At 40.2% G+C, this 19,587-nt stretch overlaps 1 protein-coding gene across 4 annotated transcripts in view; it reads right to left on the bottom strand.

Moving 5' to 3' along the window:
• The window catches only part of DNAH11 (dynein axonemal heavy chain 11), a 359,611-nt gene that overhangs the window by 86,841 nt on the left and 253,183 nt on the right, over positions 1–19,587 (bottom strand). For all 4 annotated transcript variants that reach the window (XM_030308072.1, XM_032592424.1, XM_032592423.1 and 1 more), the window contains 6 exons: positions 17,841–17,954; positions 15,681–15,824; positions 14,885–15,067; positions 12,578–12,679; positions 7,631–7,765; positions 1,827–1,997 (listed from right to left, as the gene is read on the bottom strand). In XM_030308072.1, coding sequence (XP_030163932.1) covers positions 1,827–1,997; positions 7,631–7,765; positions 12,578–12,679; positions 14,885–15,067; positions 15,681–15,824; positions 17,841–17,954 — 849 coding nt within the window. The remainder of the gene's footprint in view (positions 1–1,826; positions 1,998–7,630; positions 7,766–12,577; positions 12,680–14,884; positions 15,068–15,680; positions 15,825–17,840; positions 17,955–19,587) is intronic.

The following is a 19,587-nucleotide window of genomic DNA, read 5'->3' as shown; positions in this document are numbered from 1 at the left end:
TCTAAAGGAGTAAAAGATAACTAGCTCATTAACTGGAACCCCCTTTCCATAAGCACAAACATTTGTCCCACATGATACAAAAATACAGATTCAAAGGAGTACACGCACCCTGACGTTTACAGCAGCATTATCAATAAAAGTCAAACTACGGAAAGAGTCCCTATATCCACTGACTGATGAACAGATAAAGACGTGGTACATACATGCAATGAAAATCTTACTCAGCCATCAAAAGGAATGCAACCTCATGGATAGAGCTAGAATGTATTGTGCTAAGCGAAAAGTCAATTGGAGACAGACACATACCATATGATTTTACTCATGTGGAATTTAAGAGATGAAACAAATGAACATATGGGAAAGCAGTGGTAAAAAGTGGTAAAAAGAGGAGAGAGGAGAAACAAACCACATTTAATGTTAGAGAACAAAGTGAGGACTGATGGAGGGAAGTGGGTGGGGAATGGACTAAATGGGTGACATGTAGTAAAGAGGGCACTGTGATGAGCACTGGGTGTTTTACGTAAGGAATGAATCAGTGAATTCTACTTCTGAAACCAATATTGCACTGTATGCTTACTAAAATTAAAAAAAAAATCTTCAACATTAAAAATGTTTGATACCACAGATATATTAAATAATTGAGTTATAAAAGGATTATTCTTTAAAATTATTAATTATGGAATGCTTTTAATAAATTTCATTTAATCTGCAGAAGCTCCACTGACATGTATTTGTGTCATGAAAACAACTATTGTGAAAATTGAGGCATAATTACTAATGTAGAACATCAATACACAGAGAGATGTAGGATATCTTAAGGGCTTCCACCAACTGAGACAACACACTGTTGCATAGGAAACAGTGGCCTGGGAGTCAGGACGTCTGACTTCCCATTTGACATGACCTAAGTCAAGCCACTTAGACTTGTGTGACTCAGTTTTCTCATTAGTGTAAGGGCGATCATAAAATAGATGATTTTTAAATCTTCCAAGTCTGTGATTTCACTTTGTTGATGGGTTTGAATTTTTAGATTTAGGCTGAGCTATTTTTAATACTTATATACAAAATGCTGACCTTTAATCTGTAAGTGGTTGTGAAAAAAAGTCTTTTATAATCCGTAATGTCAGGAAGAAAACAAAGTTTCATGTTAAACTGTAACGATAACCCAAATTTGACTTCAGTTATCAGTTTTGTTAAAAGCAGGTTTCCAGCTATATCACTATAGTGTATAAAAAATCATTTATTGGGGCACTTGGGTGGCTGAGTGGGTTGAGCGTCTAACTCTTAATTTTGGTTCAGGTCATGATCACAAGTTCGTGGGATCAAGTCCTATGTTGGTCTACACTCTGAGTGTGCAGCCTGCTTAAGATTCTCTCTCTTCCTCTGCCCCTTCCCTGCTCATACTTATTCTCTCTCTAGAATAAAAAAAAATTAAAGTAATTTATTACTTTTCCTCCTTCTGTTGAAACCATCATTAAAGCAAGAAACACTGTAACACACAAGACATATCCTCATCATACTAGAATTTCCAGTCAGTCAGTCATGACAGAGGTAGAAATGAGCCTGGGATACAAACTATTTTTGTTTTTGTTAACTTTGTTTATTTGGGAATGAGATCGAGAGTGAGATAGCATGAACACGGGAGGGCAAAGAGAGAGAGGAGAGAGAGGATTCCAAGCAGGATCTGTGCTGCAGGCAAAATTATGATCTGAGCCGAAATCAAGAGGTGGATGCCGAACCAACTGAACCAACCAGACTCTTGTTTTTTTCTACTGAAATTTCAAGATGATGCTTCCAAATGCTGACAAGGTAGGGAAGTGACTTACCTTGCGCTGGAGAAAGGGAACCCACTTGCAGTCTACCAACTCCTGGCGATACTGTTTTGTAAAGGATCCAACGTAAGACACAAATGCTGCTGTAAGGAGAACGTCTCCACAGAGGGTCTTCTCTTGAGCTTCAAATGATTTAATAGACTGACCCCAGCGGATCTTCTCTGACTGAAAGGTCGAATTACTCAGATGTAACCGCAGGGCGAACACCAACTTAACAAATGCTTAATGTAGTCACATCACCACTCAGTTTAGTCTACATCCTTCTGTACAGCCTTTTTAGAAGGCACAGAACTGAACTGGAAAGCATGGCAATCTTCATCCTTCTTACGTTTGAAACCCATAATTATGAAGGGGCTCTCATGCTCTCTTCAGCACAGTTTACTGTGTTATGGCATTAGAACTTTCCTATGTCCTTCCTGGTGGATGATCTAATGCTTTAATCATGATTGACCTCTTTCTCCCAAAGCTGACAGTCACTTTCCTGTCTCTGAGAATGGAGCTTCAAGAGCTTTGGCCAAGACTGAGTGACAGTGGGATTTTTAATGGTGGCTTCAGTGCTCTGTATTCCTCCCACTCTGCAACAAGGGTTCTACACACCGCCCTAGACAAAGATTATTTTAAATTTTTTAATCTTTATTTTATCTTTGAGAGAGAGGGGGTGGGGTGGGGGAGACAGAATCTGAAAAAGGCTCCAGGCTCTGAGCTGTCAGCACAGAGCTTGACATGGGGCTTGAACCCAGAAATCATGAGACCATGACCTGAGCTGAAGTCGCATGGTTGACTGACGGAGCCACCCAAGTGGCCCCAGACAAATATTATTTTAAGCATACTGGCTATCAGCTGCTTGCAGACAAAGGAAAATAATAAACACCAATTATATTAATTAATTTAAATGTAAAGCTGAAAGAGCCACCTATCCTGGATGCTATTAATTAAAGAATAGTGCTGGTATTATGCAGGTTATTTCTCTAATATAATCACTCTATCGATGGAAAAACCTATAACCTATGTAAAAAAATGGACATCAGGAGGATCTCACTAGCTTTGAAGATAATACGCTCAAAGGATTCTGTTCAAGTCCTTCTATATAGTTGGATGACCATTTAAATCTGATTTCCAGGTTAAGTATAGGGAGGCCTTAATATTGGATTTGCATAAAACTGCACTAAGTATCTTTGGATTGACTGAACTGAAGGATAGTTCACTAATTCACTTTGTTTCAATGCAGACTAAAATTGGTGTCACATTCTAAGCACATGCAAATTAATAGGAACTGAAAAAAGATCAGCAATGTGATAATAGAAGCAAAGAAGAACTCTGGAATTTAGCTTTGCTTGTGAAGAACAGAGAACACAGCAAAAATGATATATGTCAAATAGACTGGAATGCCAGTCCCCTGCAAGCCATCATACTACCCATAACCCAGAGGTCATGAAATTAACGAGAATGGTTATCAAAGCTATTATAAATTGTCTTCTTGTTTTGCTTGATAAAGATCATCCCAAGTTAGCCATATAAACACTAAGGGACTTCAATTCTTTAGCCCTCTTTATTGAATTCATTACTTTCCTTCCTTAGCTACAGACCATACATCCATTAATTTCGAAGAGAAATTTCTCATTTGCCTTTCCTCCATCTTTGTTGTCTTTGGATAGTAAATGATAAACAATAAAGTGCACCCACCTCATTCTCCAAAACAGCTTTGAAATTTGAAGATTTACTAAACATAGCTTATTGGCTACTGAAATCGTCAATAATTTCACCATACCACCCACACAACATAAATCATTACTGACATTGGCTAACAAGGGTTTAAGAGTTGGAACATGTCCTGTAATAAATTTCTAGACAGTTAAAAATCACTATAATTTTATTCTAATGCATTATAGATTGCCTGTAATGTCATCCTGGCTGGGGTGACCCATTTCTAATTTTGAACAGCTGTTCAGCTCAGGAGTTAGTTAATGATTAAATATAAATTGCCTGATTTATTAGTCTGAATGGTTGAGACTATAGCTTCCAGGTCAATGCTATATAGACAAAATCATCAGTCTTGATGCTTTTCAGAAGTTAACTGTCTCCTGTTCTAGTCAGAAAGAATTTGTCCTCAAAGGAAAAGGTCTGACATCTTCAATTAATCCTTAAAAAAAATGTGTGTGTATACAAATACATATGTAATTTGTTTTTTGAATAGTTAACATTATTTCACTTTCTCTCCTCTCCTTGTCTAAATCATCCTGAACAAATAAAGCCTTTGGAACTCGGCTATGTGTTAGAGACACATGGTACAGCCTGTCTTTTCCTACAGTATACCTACTATAAGAAAACAGTCTAATTAACTGGTACTTTTTCATTTTCTTAGGTGCCTCACAAATAGTAAATGTTTCAAAATACTTAAATAATACCACTTTCAATAGAAACAGGTATAAACCTCACTAGTAGCAGTGGAATTTCTCAACTGATCTAAGAACAAATCTTCAAAGGGCTACAGTATATGTATATTTTTTAACACAAAAGGCTCCTCAAACTCAACCATCCAGGAGCTCCTGGGTGGCTCAGTTGGTTGAACGTCCAACTTCAGCTGAGGTCATGATCTCGCGGTATGCGGGTTCAAGCCCCACGTTGGGCTCTGTGCTGACAGCTCAGAGCCTAGAGCCTGTTTCAGAGTCCGTTTCTCCCTCTCTTCCCCTCCCTCGCTCGCACTCTGTCTCTCTCTCAAAAATAAATAAACATTAAAAAAAAAACCTCAGCCATTCACTCATTCAACAAATATCTATTGGTGCCTATGATGTGCCAAGAATTATTCTGTGTGGGATCAAGCAGTGCAGAAAACCGATGTAGTTCCTGTTCTTGGGGAGCTTCTATTCTAGTTAGGGAAAAAAGACCTCCCCCCCACCCTCTGCCAAAAGTATATGCATTCACAAATGTATGTTTTTAAGGGTGTCATGTGGTGATAAATGCTATGAAAAAATAAAGCTGACTAAAGTGGAAAGAGAGCTGTAAGCGGGGGTGGCTGTGTATACGGGCCGAGCGAAACCGCGTGATAAAGAGAACGTTTTAGCAGCAACCTGAAGAAAGTGAGGGAGCCAGCGATGTCATTAGTTGGACATGTGTAAGCCACGTGGAGGAAAAAGGCAGCGGCCACAGATCTAAGAGTGACTGACAGTATGAGAGGAGCAAGGGGGCCGGCAAAGGTGGAGTGAGAGGGAAGGTAACAGGTTTGAGGACACAGAAACATCTGGGAGCCAGATCACATGGGGCCTTGTAGGCCAGGGAAAGACTTTGGACTATATTTTGAGTTAGACAATTAGTTACTGGAGAATTCTAAGACAGGGAAGACACAAATGAGCTTAATTTTTAAATTACTCAGCTGCAATGAGGGGAGTGGACTTTTGGGGGCAATGGTGAAGACTGGGGCAGTATTCCAGGGAAGAGAGGGGGTGGCCTGGACCAGCACAGGAAGAAGGCTGCGATTGGAAATGCACTTCACAGGTAGAGTCAAAACAACATGCTGATGGATTGGGTATGGGTCATGACAAAGAGAACAAAAACTCAAGAGCGAGTCCAAAGCTTTTACTTGCGATTACTCAGATGGAATGGACAGAGTGGATTTTACAGAATGGACTGTGAGTTTAGATACAATGAACTTTTAGAGGGATGATGGGTTTAACTTTGTAGTAAATTTAAATTAGATTTTTTAAAGCCTACTCTAAAAGTTAGGCTATTGCCTAACCCAACCCATCCTAACACACGTCTACCTTCTTTGTTGCTAAGAGAATTCTGATTTTCAGGAGTGATGATGGGCCCAGCCCCACGAGATTGGCTTAGCCAATCATGATAACCCCATTTCCCATTTTCCTGGCCTTCTTTGCAGCTAGATGTGGTCAATCTAGTTCTGGCTAAAGAAGCTTAAGTGGCTGTCTGCCAGATGTGTTTCCAGGAGAAAAATCCAGCTGCTCCAGATTGTTTTCTCTCTCCCCTGAACCTGGAGGTCTAGCAGCCATCTGTGAGCGTGCTGCAGAGTGCCTCAGCGTGAAGGACCACATGCTAAGTATGGAGAAGCAGAAGGGACACAGAGATTTGAAGTCTGATCACTAATTCCCTGAATCAAATTCCCTGATGGTGGTCTACCCCTGGAATGCTTTTGCAATATACAAAAAATAAATTCCCATTTGTTCAAGCCACTGTAAATCAACTTTTCTATCACCTTCAGTTAACTGCTTTTCTAATAGTTCAGTATATGCTTTCAGGAAGCACTTAAATAAAAAGAACAGATTTACTGAGACTTAATTCGCGTATCGTGGAATTTACCCTGTAAAGTACATATTTGAGTGGTTTTTAGTATATTCACAGACTGGTATGATCATCCCCACTAATTGGAGAATGTTTCTCTCACATAATGGGCAAGCTGGACTTATTAGCAGTCACTCCATACCCTGCCCCCTTGCCCAGCCCCTGGCAACTGCTAATGTGTAAATTTTTTTTTTTATATATATATATGAAATTTATTGACAAATTGGTTTCCATACAACACCCAGTGCTCATCCCAAAAGGTGCCCTCCTCAATACCCATCACCCACCCTCCCCTCCCTCCCACCCCCCATCAACCCTCAGTTTGTTCTCAGTTCTTAACAGTCTCTTATGCTTTGGCTCTCTCCCACTCTAACCTCTTTTTTTTTTTTTTTTTCCTTCCCCTCCCCCATGGGTTCCTGTTAAGTTTCTCAGGATCCACATAAGAGTGAAACCATATGGTATCTGTCTTTCTCTGTATGGCTTATTTCACTTAGCATCACACTCTCCAGTTCCATCCACGTTGCTACAAAAGGCCATATTTCATTTTTTCTCATTGCCACGTAGTATTCCATTGTGTATATATACCACAATTTCTTTATCCATTCATCAGTTGATGGACATTTAGGCTCTTTCCATAATTTGGCTATTGTTGAGAGTGCTGCTATGAACATTGGGGTACAAGTGCCCCTATGCATCAAGACTATAGATGCTGGAGAGGATGTGGAGAAACGGGAACCCTCTTGCACTGTTGGTGGGAATGTGTACATTTTGTAGCTTTGCCCATTCTGGACATTTCACATACACGGAATCACATGTTATGTGGCATTTTGTTCTGTCTTCTTTCACTTGATTTTCATTTATTTGGTATTTTCAAGGTTCATCCATGTTGTAATATGTATCATACCTCAATCCTTTCTACGGACAAATAATATTTTATTGTATGAATATATTACACATGGGAGAGCAAATAAAATCTGTAACTTCCTGAGGACAAGGGCTTAAGTTGTTCTACCACTGTGTCCAAACAGGAGACATTTAAAAGAATTGTTTTAAAAATATTTATTTAACAGAGTAACTATTATAATATTAGGAAGTCAGTCCCTTGTAAAAAGATGTCACAGAAAAACCAACCAACCCACCCTGAAGGCTTATTTTTTAAAATGTTCTGATGGAAGAACTCAAGGGCAAGTGTATATGAATAGGTTCAGACAACAGTTTAATCCCACAGTTATCTAACACCTGTTCTTGGTTTACGACAGATCTTAGGAAAATCACGAAGTTCAGGGCTATATACTAAAAAATACAAAGAATCCATCACTTCTTTCTTTCAGTCCATTGGAACTACAGTATTTATGATGATTATTTTGCTTCATTGTTGATTCCATGTCTATTTAGTTATTATCTATTTAGTTATTTTAACAGCAAATAAAGATACCCCTCCTCCCCCCAAAAAACATGTGATCTGAATATTTTAATTAGAATTTTGGAAGAAAAGGTCAACTTGCCTCAAGTTCCTTGACAAGCCTGTTAGCTAGTTCAATAGTTTTGTTGGTTTGGTTCACCTCTTCTTGACACTGAACTTTCTTGGCTATTGCTTTTTCAAAGGAAGCAGTGAGTCTGCTCAGATTTCGATCCAAATCCTAGGTAAGAGTTACAATTAGCTTTTGAGACCTTTTTAGGTGAAATGGAAATAGTATAGTTATCTTAAAAATCTATGACCTTTAGGTCAATGAAACCAATCTCTCTACCTCCTTGATCTCTGCCCCTGTAGCATACATATTAGGAAACAGAAAGGAGTAGTGATAATAAACACCTCAGTGCCATTGTAGATGACAAGTTCACCATGTGGTCTTTTCACCTTCCTTCCTCACTAAGCAGAGGGCACATAGTGACTGCAGAGAGTGGACAAGCCCTCCAGACTCAAACACACCCTGGGTGCTCTGTCCCCTCTCCCGTATGCCTAGCTAAGCCTCATCCTCCAGTACCACCTTTGGAATGATAATGGTCATCTTTTGGTTCTCCACCTCTTGACTCTTTTCTTATTTCTCATCAGTCCATAACTCAGGCAATGAAGAGTAGTGTTAATGATTAAGCCTCTCCAGACCTCAGCAACCTGACCCAACTTGGGACAATCAGATTTTATCTTTTGGAAATGGGAATTAAACTTAGAGGTATGTCATTGTCTTCAGCATCAAAAGACCTGGAAAGATTTGCACACTTTGGAGGGCTTCCTTTGGAGAGGGACCATCTTTCACCAGAGGCATAGGAAAACAGGGGAACCTGCTCTGGAGAAATAAAAAATGAAAGGGCAGCAAAACGAGAAATCACACAACTCTAGACAAACACCAAAAGACATTCATGGCAGCTTGTTTCCTGGATCTCTTTCCTCCTAAGACCAAGTCATATTGTTTTTCCTCAGAGTTCCAGAAGTCATCCTGCTCTCTGTTTTGGCTTAAGGTTTTCTAAGTAGATTTCTATTATTGATAGGCAAAAAACATGATGAGTGACATATCAGTACTTGGGAGAGTTCTTACTACAGTAACTTGCTCTCTGCCAAGTTCTTAAACCCCAAATAAGATTTAGGACATTGCTTTTGTAAATAAGTGGGAAGTTCCAAGAGACTTTACTAAACAAACCTGTAGAACATTCACCATTCATAATTTAGAGATTGCTTATATTTGTCAATGACCCAGTTACCATTATTTAATTTATATCATGAAATAAGCACCTCTTAAAGGAAACGATGTCTATGTCACATTTAAACTGCGAAACAGTATCAAATATATGAGAACACACTACCATTTAGAAATCAGATTAAAATACATAATATTTAAATGTCTATTTTAGGTCATTACAAGTACTCGTGGTCTTACAAAATACAGAAGCACGCATGAACCCTGGCATCCGACAGCTCTGTTCATATTTGGACTCTGCTACCAGCTAAGCAGCATCAAGGCAGACTGCTTACTTAACCTTTCTATGCCTGTTTCATCACCCGAAAAATGGAAATAGTAACGTTTCCCAATTCACAGCGTTGACCTAAATATACACAGAACTAAGGTATACAATGATGCATATCGGTTCCCTTCATACGGTTGGGAGACCACAGTCTTCCATACAACATCAAGTTGGAAGACAACAGTCTCTTGTGTTTGTTTCTACGCCTCTTGTGAAAAGGCACTGACAGCTTTTGTTCTGAACTATCTTTCCTAACATATCTGCATTGCAAATAGGCTTGGAAAATAGAGACTGTTCTTCTCTCTGGGCAGAAGACAAAACTATCTCCAGAGAAGAATAAAGATAGACTTCTCTCTAGGGCAAAGGGTGGGCAGGTTTAGGTGTAGTCCTCTTTATACTGGGGGTTTCTGGGCTTGCGATCTCTATACAAACCCAGTGTGTGGACAACATCAGCTGGTCCTCCGTGCATCCGTCCCATGGAAACTGGGGGACCAGAGGACCAATGCACTATGTCCATGCTGCTGGCTGTGCTGTGCATCACACAGTCCTTGGGTCTCTGACCCACATGTATCAGGTCTTCTGCCCGCCTCCATAAAACTAACTTGTTAGCTTGCACGTAAGGCAAAATCTGGGTTCCTTCATTGTTCTTGATAGGCCCTAGCCTCTCAGCTTCCAGAAGTAAATGGACAAAGAAAGGAGGGAACCAGCCCACCAAATACCCTAAACCAGTGCTTTGCAAACTTGGGTGTGCATGACAACCCTCTGGAGGGTTTGATAAACCCACACTCCAGGATTCCCCCACTGGAGTTTCTCATTTAGTAGGTCTAGGGTGGGGTCTGAGAGTCTGTATTTCTAATGAGTTCCCAGGTGACACTTTTGCTGCTGGTGTAAGCAACACACTTGGAGAAACAGGGTCCTAAAAAGAAGGACTTCAGATTTGCTTCACGGCCATCCTTAGGCCCTGTACGTTTGAGAGACTCAATGGCCTTTCTTCCACTCCAGCTCAGTCATTTCTTTTTCACTCAATCTTCAATTAAAGGGTGTCTTTTAATCTTAAACTAGAGAGCCAGAGTAAAAAGAACAAATACATATAGACCAACACTGGGTATGAATGAACTGCCGTCACAGCACAGACGCTGACATCAGACACATCCCTACTTTGCTAGGTGAGAAAGCGACAGGAGATGCAAATCAGGAGGAGAGAAAGCCCAGGAGAGAGGAAAAATCAGAGGCTGCAGGACACGAAGGCAAAGCTAGCAAAAAGTGTAATTTCACTTGGGCTCAAACATTCATCTAACCTGTGCCAACAGACAGAAACTACGCAGAGGTACTTTGTCCTTGCCATGACCAGCCATGGGGTCTTCCCAGAGAATTGAACCTTGGTGGAAAGTGCAGAAATTCTGTTGCATTAGTGACTACTCTTCAGAAATCCGTTTGTGGTAGGGGGATAGAGAGGACACATTCTTCATCAAGACATTTCAATTGTTACTCTATCTTCTTTCCTCTGTGTCTGCAAACTTAGCTCTGTGGCGTACTGATATGTGAGCCTCTCCTTATACCGTGAGTCTCTGAAAACAATTGTCATGAGCAATTCTATTGAGCCACTTGCAGGCTGTGTACAAAGGATTACTAATTCTGCAACCACACAAAGCCTGAGGTTTAGAATCACCTGTGGCTGCCTTAAACATCCTCATCACTTTTTCTATGAACATTAAATTGCTTACAATTTACATGAAACTGTTAATAGCAGGTGACAATTTTTTAAAGGATTTAGTCAAGTTGAGAGAGTTTTGAGCGATGGATGTAATTTTTTATAAAATCAGTATGCTACCTGAAGTTTACCTCAATCAAGAGTTGTTGATTTGTTTTTCTTCCAATAGTCATCCAGTGCTTATTGAATGGTATGTTTGGTGCTATCATAGGAATGTGTGTGGACTGGACAGAAAGGAGAGGATGGGCAGGTAGGGAGTGACGGTCAGGAAGTCTAGTAGAGGAAGCAGTCTTGACAGAGAAAGGGGTGTTAATTACTGTGGGAAGCGCTGAAATTTTCCATGTTTTAAGAGGAACACTTTTGGGGTTATTAACCATCTTGTCAAGATATCTAATCAGAAAGAAGGCATCTTCTTCAACAGTCAAAGTTTCCAGTATTGCTAGCCAGACAAAATTTGAATTCTGGGGGTGCCTGCGTGGCTCAGACAATTGAACATCCAACTCTTGATTTTGGCTCAGGTCATGATCTCATGGTTTGTGGGATTGAGTCCTGCATCGGGCTCTGCACTGGCAGTGCTGAGGGAGGCTGCTTGGGATTCTCTCTCTCTCTCTCTCTCTCTAAGTACATAAATAAACATTTTTTAAAAATTCAATTCTGTAGCATGAAAGGCAAAAAATGCCTCTGCTCACCTTTACAAGTTCATTCCTCATCACTCTGTGCTGTTCCCAACCTTCCCGAAATTGCTTATCTTAGTGCTCTGGCCTGTTGAAGTTCCTCTCAAATGTACCAACTGCTTCTTCCCTCTTTTTATTTATTTATTTGCCAGGAATACCTTTCCCAACATAGTTATTCCTGTGATTCCTATGAAACTTTTGAAGTCCATGTCAAGTACACCTTCATTATGAAATTTTCTCTAATTTCTCCAGGCTGAATAATTCTGTGGTGCTGCTATCACAGTGTATATGTAGTTATATACATACTTGTAACACTGGCCGGGAATGACTGGTTGTTTATTTGTGAAAATATTAACAATGACTGTGTTTGTGGCTAATATTCTCTAAGTACTTACTATGTGGCCAGTACCATGCTAAATTCTTAATATGAACTACTCTTGTTTAATCCTTGTAATTCTACCTAAGAAGCACATGCTATTATAAAGCCTACTGCACAGATGAGAAAACAGAACTCAGAGAGGTGAACTAATTCGTGCAGGGTGAAACAGTAGATGTCGAGCCAGGATGTAAATCCAGGCATTCTGGCTCCAGAATCCTTGCCTTTTTTTTTTTTTTTTTTTTGCAAAGAGAGGGAATGAGAGTGGGAGCAAGGGGCGGGAGAGAGAGAGAGAGAGAGAGAGAGAGAGAGAGAGAGAGAGAGAATATGAATGAATCCCAAGCAGTCTCCAGGCAAGGCATAGAGTCTGAGGAGGGGCTCCGTCCCACCACCCTAGGGTCGTGACCTGAGCCAAAATCAAGAGTCAGATGCACAACCGACTGAGCCACCAAGGCGCCCCTGAAATCCTTGCCTTTAGTCGCTATCTGCTATGCTCCTCCTCCTCTTCCAACAGGAAAGTTTTTTTTAAGTCTAGAAACCATGGAAGTTTCTACTTTTCCAGGTCCGTGTCTAGCATACAGCAGATAAGAACTATCTACTGAACGGGTACGTAAATAAACGTATCGATGAAAGCTCAAATTCCTTTCTTCTTGCTTGGGCTCAGATGGGGCCCTGTCTAAGCAGGGAGGTAACGTCTCTCGGGAACTTCCCCAGTGTTACGTTTTGCACTCACCTCAAGCTTTTTCCTGATAGCCTCGAGTTTTTCAGTAGCTGCAGCCAGTTCGAAGTTGGCTTGGGCTAAAGCTTGCCGTTTTGGCTCCACGTCACAGTAGACCTGAAAATCCACACGGGTTTTAACTCATGGGGTAATAAGACGCAAAGAGGACACGTAATTATTCAATCTTACATTTGCCAGAAGCTTCGTAACCCAAGTTTCTACTCCCCCCCTAGCAATTTGTTTTTTATTTCTTAGCAATGGCACTACCCAATGGCAGAGCAAAAATCTATACAGCGTTCCAAGTTCTGTTGGGTTGTCCGTGATTTAGTCATTTATTCTGGACGTGAGAGTTAGGAATCCTTGCCCAAAGTGCTGTACACATCAGACATCGAGATACTACAGTATGTTTGTCCTAAAAATTGGAGATAATCTTCACATCATCAGAAACTGCAGTGGGCGGGAACTACAGTTCAAGTTGGAACCAAGTCTTGATTTTATTTTATTTTATTTATTTATTTTTTTTTTTTATTTATTTTTGGGACAGAGAGAGACAGAGCATGAACGGGGGAGGGGCAGAGAGAGAGGGAGACACAGAATCGGAAACAGGCTCCAGGCTCCGAGCCATCAGCCCAGAGCCTGACGCGGGGCTCGAACTCACGGACCGCGAGATCGTGACCTGGCTGAAGTCGGACGCTTAACCGACTGCGCCACCCAGGCGCCCCCCAAGTCTTGATTTTAAAGCAGAACATAAGAGTGGAGAAATTCTCTGAACTCAGGCAGGAACATAAGAGATAGCCTCACAATATTAACAATGCTGTCACTTTCTTTTCTAAGTTGCGGGCCACTGTCGGGGTGTATCATTTGATTGGGTGGTTTGAGAATTGGGGCGGACCACTTTTGTAATCCGGTTGAGAAAAGAGGAAGGAAATGAAATTTTATTTTCTCTTTTATGGCCCAACATCACAGGACACAGCCACAGTCTAGCTCCGTGCTCATCCTTCACCTACAATACAACGAAAGCACAGGGGTCAGACATTTTTTAAATATTTATTTATTTTGGGCAAAGCGCAAGCGGGAGGAGAGGCAGAGAGAGGGGGGACAGAGGACCTGAAGGAGGCTCTGCACTGATGGGCTGACAGCAGCAAGCCTGATGTGGGACTCGAACGCATGAACTGAAAGATCATGACCTGAGCTGAAGTCGGATGCTCAACCGAATGAGCCACCCAGGTGCCCCAGGGGTCCGACATTTTTTATGGAGGGAAGCCATATGTCAACTGCAATCCACCTAAACCCTTGTTCTACACAGGCTTCCACTGAAGAGACACATCAGAAGGGTCTTACTCTCATGGATTATAAAGGAGATCACCTGGTTTTATGAAAATCACTTTGGGGAGCACCTAGGTGGCTCAGTCGGTTTAGCGTCCGACTCTTGATTTCGGCTCAGGTCCTAATCTCAGTTCAAGTCCCGCAGCGGACTCTGTGCTGATAGGGAGGGCCCTATGTGGAATTCTGTCTCCCTCTCTCTCTCTGCCCCTCCCTTGCTTTCTCTCTACCTCTCTCTCTCAAAATAAATACATTAAAAAAAAAATCACTTTGGGAATGCTTTTGATTATACGTGGAATTTCCTCAGTAATTCTATTTTTGAATATAATATATAACTGTCTAAAAAAAATAAGACAGTTCTTCAGAGTTAAGGGCATGCATTGTTCCCTTTTTACATACAGTATTCTGCCAAGTGCTAGGAAGACAGGTGGCAGACAAGAAGTATCTGATAAATGAAAGACTACATTAAATGATATTCTATCTCTACGATGCCTGAAAACACAAGCTTTAGATTCAACCATAACACAGGCAAAAGTGTATTTGTGATTAAAATACTAAAGCAAAAAAAGGGGAGAGGGCTATTTCCTCATCACATTAAATCTACAATGGTGTAAATTTTTGCACTGAGAGTAGGGATTAAGTTTGAACATGAATTGAGACCTGCGGTTGGTTCAAGTCAACACAAAATTAATATTTTAGTGTAAATAAATATAATTTATCTGGCCAGCAAGTTTTTACCTAATCAAATCACTTGCTGCTATTTGATCTAAAGTAATTGATAATGCTACCCTAAAAAAAATAAGTTTCAAACATTTCAAATATCCTCCTCTATAGAATTCTGTTTAATTGGACACTTTCAGGCTCATTCTTAGGGTTTTATCTTATTCAGATAATTAAATATCAAATTATATAACTTCTTCTTTTTTTACCAGTATGGAAATTAATATCTTTATGGTCCTTGTGAGTAACACCTGTAAACCATCAGATTAAGACTGATACCTCGTAGAACTTAACGATGTTGGTGACCCAGGCACAGAGACCAGCTGCTGCAAAAGATTTGGTCCGAATCAGGTTTGGATTGAACTCTGGGTCTTTCAAATACTGCTCATTTACTACTTTCAGACAGTTCTCTGGAATGTGCTCTTTGTCATAGTTAATTAACGCTTGCAAAAAATCATCAACCTGTAAAGCAAAAAGACTTATTGCAATGAACCCATTTCGGCTGCAGAGAAAATTCCAAGATCAAAAGTTAAAATCAGCTTTTAGGACTCACATTACAAAGGCAAAATTGGCAAGCTGCATTTATCCTACTGTTTGACTTTTTCAGTCTTTGTAGTAGGAAGTGAGAATTAGCAATGGACACTTTTAAAATCTCTTCTATCCCAGGGTAAAATACACAGGAGGCATTCACATTTTGAAGAAAAGACAGAAAAGAAAAAGAAAAACATATACCCCAAAGCCACTCTGCCTCACCTTCTCGTGCATTAGCAACATTTTTCCAGCATAAGAAATCCATGTAATTTTCTCCCTCCTACACTTAACTGCTTTCATAATTTTGCAAATAGTTAGCAACCTTCCACGTGCTGCTAGTGTTGACCTAGGTCTGCTACAACCCCAAGCTAACCTCCAACTTGGCAAACAAAAATTCTCTAAGTCTAGAGAACACACAGTAGGTTACACTCGATAAGGATGCAGGTGATTTCCTTCAGTTTGAACAGCTTTTGCTGTCAAATATGACCACGGTACTAAGAACACAAAGTGTCTGGGATTTTCATCTTGCCAGGCTGTCTGATACCTTTCCCATGAAGACTTTAGCTGCTTTCCAACTTCGGTCTTTAGGCACTCTGCCCCGGGGAGCCAGGAGGACCATCACAGCAGCCGTAACGTTGGTAACGGCGTTCGGTGGGTTGGGAAAGACTTTCAGCTCAGTGAGATTGCCCTGAAGAAAAAGCACACCCACAATGAAGACCAGGGGAGGTCTGGGGAAGAGCCGTTAGCTGATCAAGCTGGTCTGTCCTCTCCGTGTCACACCAGTCTCAGCTTGGCAGTTTTTGCCACCCAGTGATTCCACCTTGGGACCCCAGGAGGTTCACTTTTCCCTGGACACTTTTCTGATACTCCGGAAACAGCACTGGTCTTTTTGGCTTCCAAAAAATTCTCCCTCTGATATACCAGCCCCGCAGAGCCTTGCTCCCTGAGCCCAAGCAATTTGATAAACAAAGTTTTGAAGGTGTTTATGGGTTCTATCCCACCTATGTAATACGTCTCTTGGTTTTGTTTTTTCTGCACAAGAAATCTCTTCCATTATACTATGATGCCTCTCAACTGGGAAGCTACCTGTATTGCTTGAATCTGCTCTCTGGACAACTTCTTAATCTCCTCTGGTCAAAATCTTAATTTACTCCAAAGACAACATTAAGGGTATAACCTACAAGTGTTAAGGCAAATACTTTGGGGCAGGAATTAATATTATGAGTAGTTATATATATATAAAAAGTTATATATATAAAAAAAAGTATTTCCTGCGACATTTCATAAACTACCTCATATACTCTTGCTTACAAAAACCCTGATTCAACCTGATTCTTCTCCATTACCCCAAACTGCGTATTTACTTGGGAAATGACTGCAAAGAAGGGAAAGGATGTGAAAATGAAGCAAAACTTAAAATGTATTAATAGTAACTGAGAGCTAGCTAACCTCCTTCATAATTTGCAAATATCTTCATCTTTTTTATAAATACAGTGAGCTTTATATTTAAGTGACATTAATTTATTTTGTCTAGGTGACTGATAATACATTTGAAGATAGAGTTTCAAATATAGAAAAGCACAAAGAAGAAAATACATATGCAAGTGCTGAGAAAAAAAACATAAAATTCCATTACTAAGAGATAATCAGTTACTATTATTGCTTATTTTTTCTAATTTCTCAATGCACAAGCATGTTCTTACAAAAAAAATCATATTGTATATCCTATTTTGTAATCTGCTTTATTCACTTAACAGATCATGGACATTTTCTCATGTCACTAAATACTATGCAACAATATTTTAATGGAACCAGAGTATTTGAATACATAAAGGTCAATCTTCTATCATGGTATATTTATATTCTTTTAAAGTTTTCAGTTTTATGCTAATACTGTAAGAAATATCCATGTAGATAATAACTTTATGATCATAGTCAATCGCTTTCCTCAAAAAAAAAAAAAGAAAAAGAAAACCTTAGAAAAAGCAGGTGAATATTTTTTTGAAAGGCAGTTAAAGTCTGGATCCTCTACTCTTTGAAGTTGAATCTTAAGAACGTCAGGCTTGGTAATCCGCCGGATTCTCCCTGGAGGCCCAGTAGAACCCAGCACAAAACCAGCTGCAGGCTCCTAAAATAAATTGCCCACAATTCTACTTTTCCTCACAATACCTATCTGACTATCACAGATGATTTTCTCCTCGGGGAATTCAAATGCTCAATGAGGTTTTGCTAATAAGGTGAAACCAGGAAAAGTGATGTGAGCCAAAACTAGGTATCTTTGTTCCTAGTGCATTGCTCTTTTCATGAGGGTGTCTCGTTAATGCCACTTTTTATATCCAGAGGAAATAAAGAATCTTCACTTAGTTCTTAAAGCAACACATAATATGACAACTGGATTTGCGCCAAATCCAGTTGCTAACAATAGAACTGCCTCTTATGAAAGTATAAATCCCATGGTGTTGCAAGTATTCAAAAGGAGACTTGACTGTCAGGCTGTGGCAGGACAGACTCCCGCATGGGAAAGGAAGTCACACTATTAATGATGACCTCGACGTTTGTTCCCACTTCAGTATTTTGTGGGACTCGTTTTCCTTTCTAAAAACTCTTTGGTTGCACAAAATTCACTCTGGGTCCTGTTATTCAAACTCTGAGAACCTTTAAAAACTATTTGGAGGAATCCCACAAGCCCTGTGATCATCTTTACCCTGTTGAGCGTATTGAGTGCAGCTGTTGCGGCCACCAGTGCGGGCTCAGCCTTGAGTACGTCGACTTCACACTCTCGCTGTTTCTGGGACACTTCAGTCTGAATGGCTGTCACCTAATCAGAGAGGAAAGCACACAAACCCACAAACACAAATCACCACCTGAAATATCACTACTGAAGAATGTAGGCTGACTCAGATGCGCTGTTCAACAGTTCATCTGGTTCTCTTTAGAACAGGCGAGGAATGTGCCCTAAAGACGAATTTCTCTCAGTCTCAGTGTGTGCACAAAGCTTTGTATATGCATGAAATACAGTGACAAATCCCAACGCAAATGTACTCAAGTATCTAACTGCTCCAAGAAGGGCTTTGGCTAATCTAATTAAAAGGTGCTGCTAATAATAAATTCAAGGCAGCGATCCCTCTGCTCTTCAATTTTCTTTTTCTGAGTGTCCTGGATAAGTGGAAATCCAGTCTGGCTCAGTAACACCGACAGAAAATACTCTCGCTAGAAATCTCTATCTAATTTTTGTTTACATTTGCCTAAAAGCTATGTTGGCTAGTCTTTAAGAATAAATGTGAAGCTTTTTCTGTTCAACTGACTAGAAGATATAGTTATTTCTATGTATACTTAACCAAAGATATAATTTCTATAAAGACTAATTACTGGTTTCTCTAAGGACCTGGTAAGAAACTCTGGCTACAATAGCCCATTTCTGTCTGTCAACGACAATGATATCCACACTACCAATGAAGGTCCAGGGACTTTCTTCATGTGCCCAAGAGGGTGTGGCATCAGTTTCGTGACATGAATACATATGTTATGCATACAGGGAAGCCATGCTGGTAAACTTGAACCAAAACCAAGGGAGAAGCTTTGGAATTTTTATCCTCCTTGCCCTCTTAGGAGACATAACAAAATTTGAATGGGCAGGAAGAGTAAATTTTTGATCCCAAGCAGGAACTGCAGTTTCAAAGCTGTGCCATTGGGCACAGGGATCCAGTCACCATGGGGGATGGCTCTTTCAGCGACGGTGACTAGGGCACTTAACGTGTGAAGAAAAGTGCATTTCTTCAGATGTGTTTGGAATGAACAGGTGTAACTATGCCATAAAATTAAATAGTGCTTACAACAAATTATATTGTCTACTACAGCTTTATTAGCAGTAATTACCATTCTTCTGATTAACCATTATTTTGCTGTATACTGCACCTTTTATGAACATAATTGGTTCAGGGTAGAGATGTGATCTCTTGCCAATATATACACAGCTACTGTAATGTAAATAAGAAAATACTGCATGCTTATTGAGAACTACTCAAAAACCACAACCCTCAAAACTTCCAGGAATGGCCAATGAAAATTCTAAGAATACATTTTTGGTGTGCTAGACAACACTGTTGCAGAACAAAGGGAGAGCAGAGGTGAGTGAATTAATACCTCAGGGTTATTTACCTTCTATAAGGATACAATCTACAAATGCTGTTTGCTATCATTTATAAGAGCATCATTTAAAATATGTGAACTTGAGAAACTTAATAGAAGACCATGGGGGAAGATAAGGGGAAAGATAGTTTCAAACAGAGAGGGAGGCAAAACATGATAGACTCTTAAATACAGTCAACAGACTGAGGGTTGATGCAGGGGGTGGGGGAGAGGGGAAAATGGGTGACAGGCATTGAGGAGAGCACTCATTGGGATGAGCACTGCATGTTGTATATAAGCAATGAGTCATGGGAATCTACCCC

The sequence above is a fragment of the Lynx canadensis genome, chromosome A2 (assembly GCF_007474595.2).
Source record: "Lynx canadensis isolate LIC74 chromosome A2, mLynCan4.pri.v2, whole genome shotgun sequence".
NCBI lineage: Eukaryota > Metazoa > Chordata > Mammalia > Carnivora > Felidae > Lynx > Lynx canadensis.
This window is presented reverse-complemented; position numbering and strand designations above follow the sequence as displayed.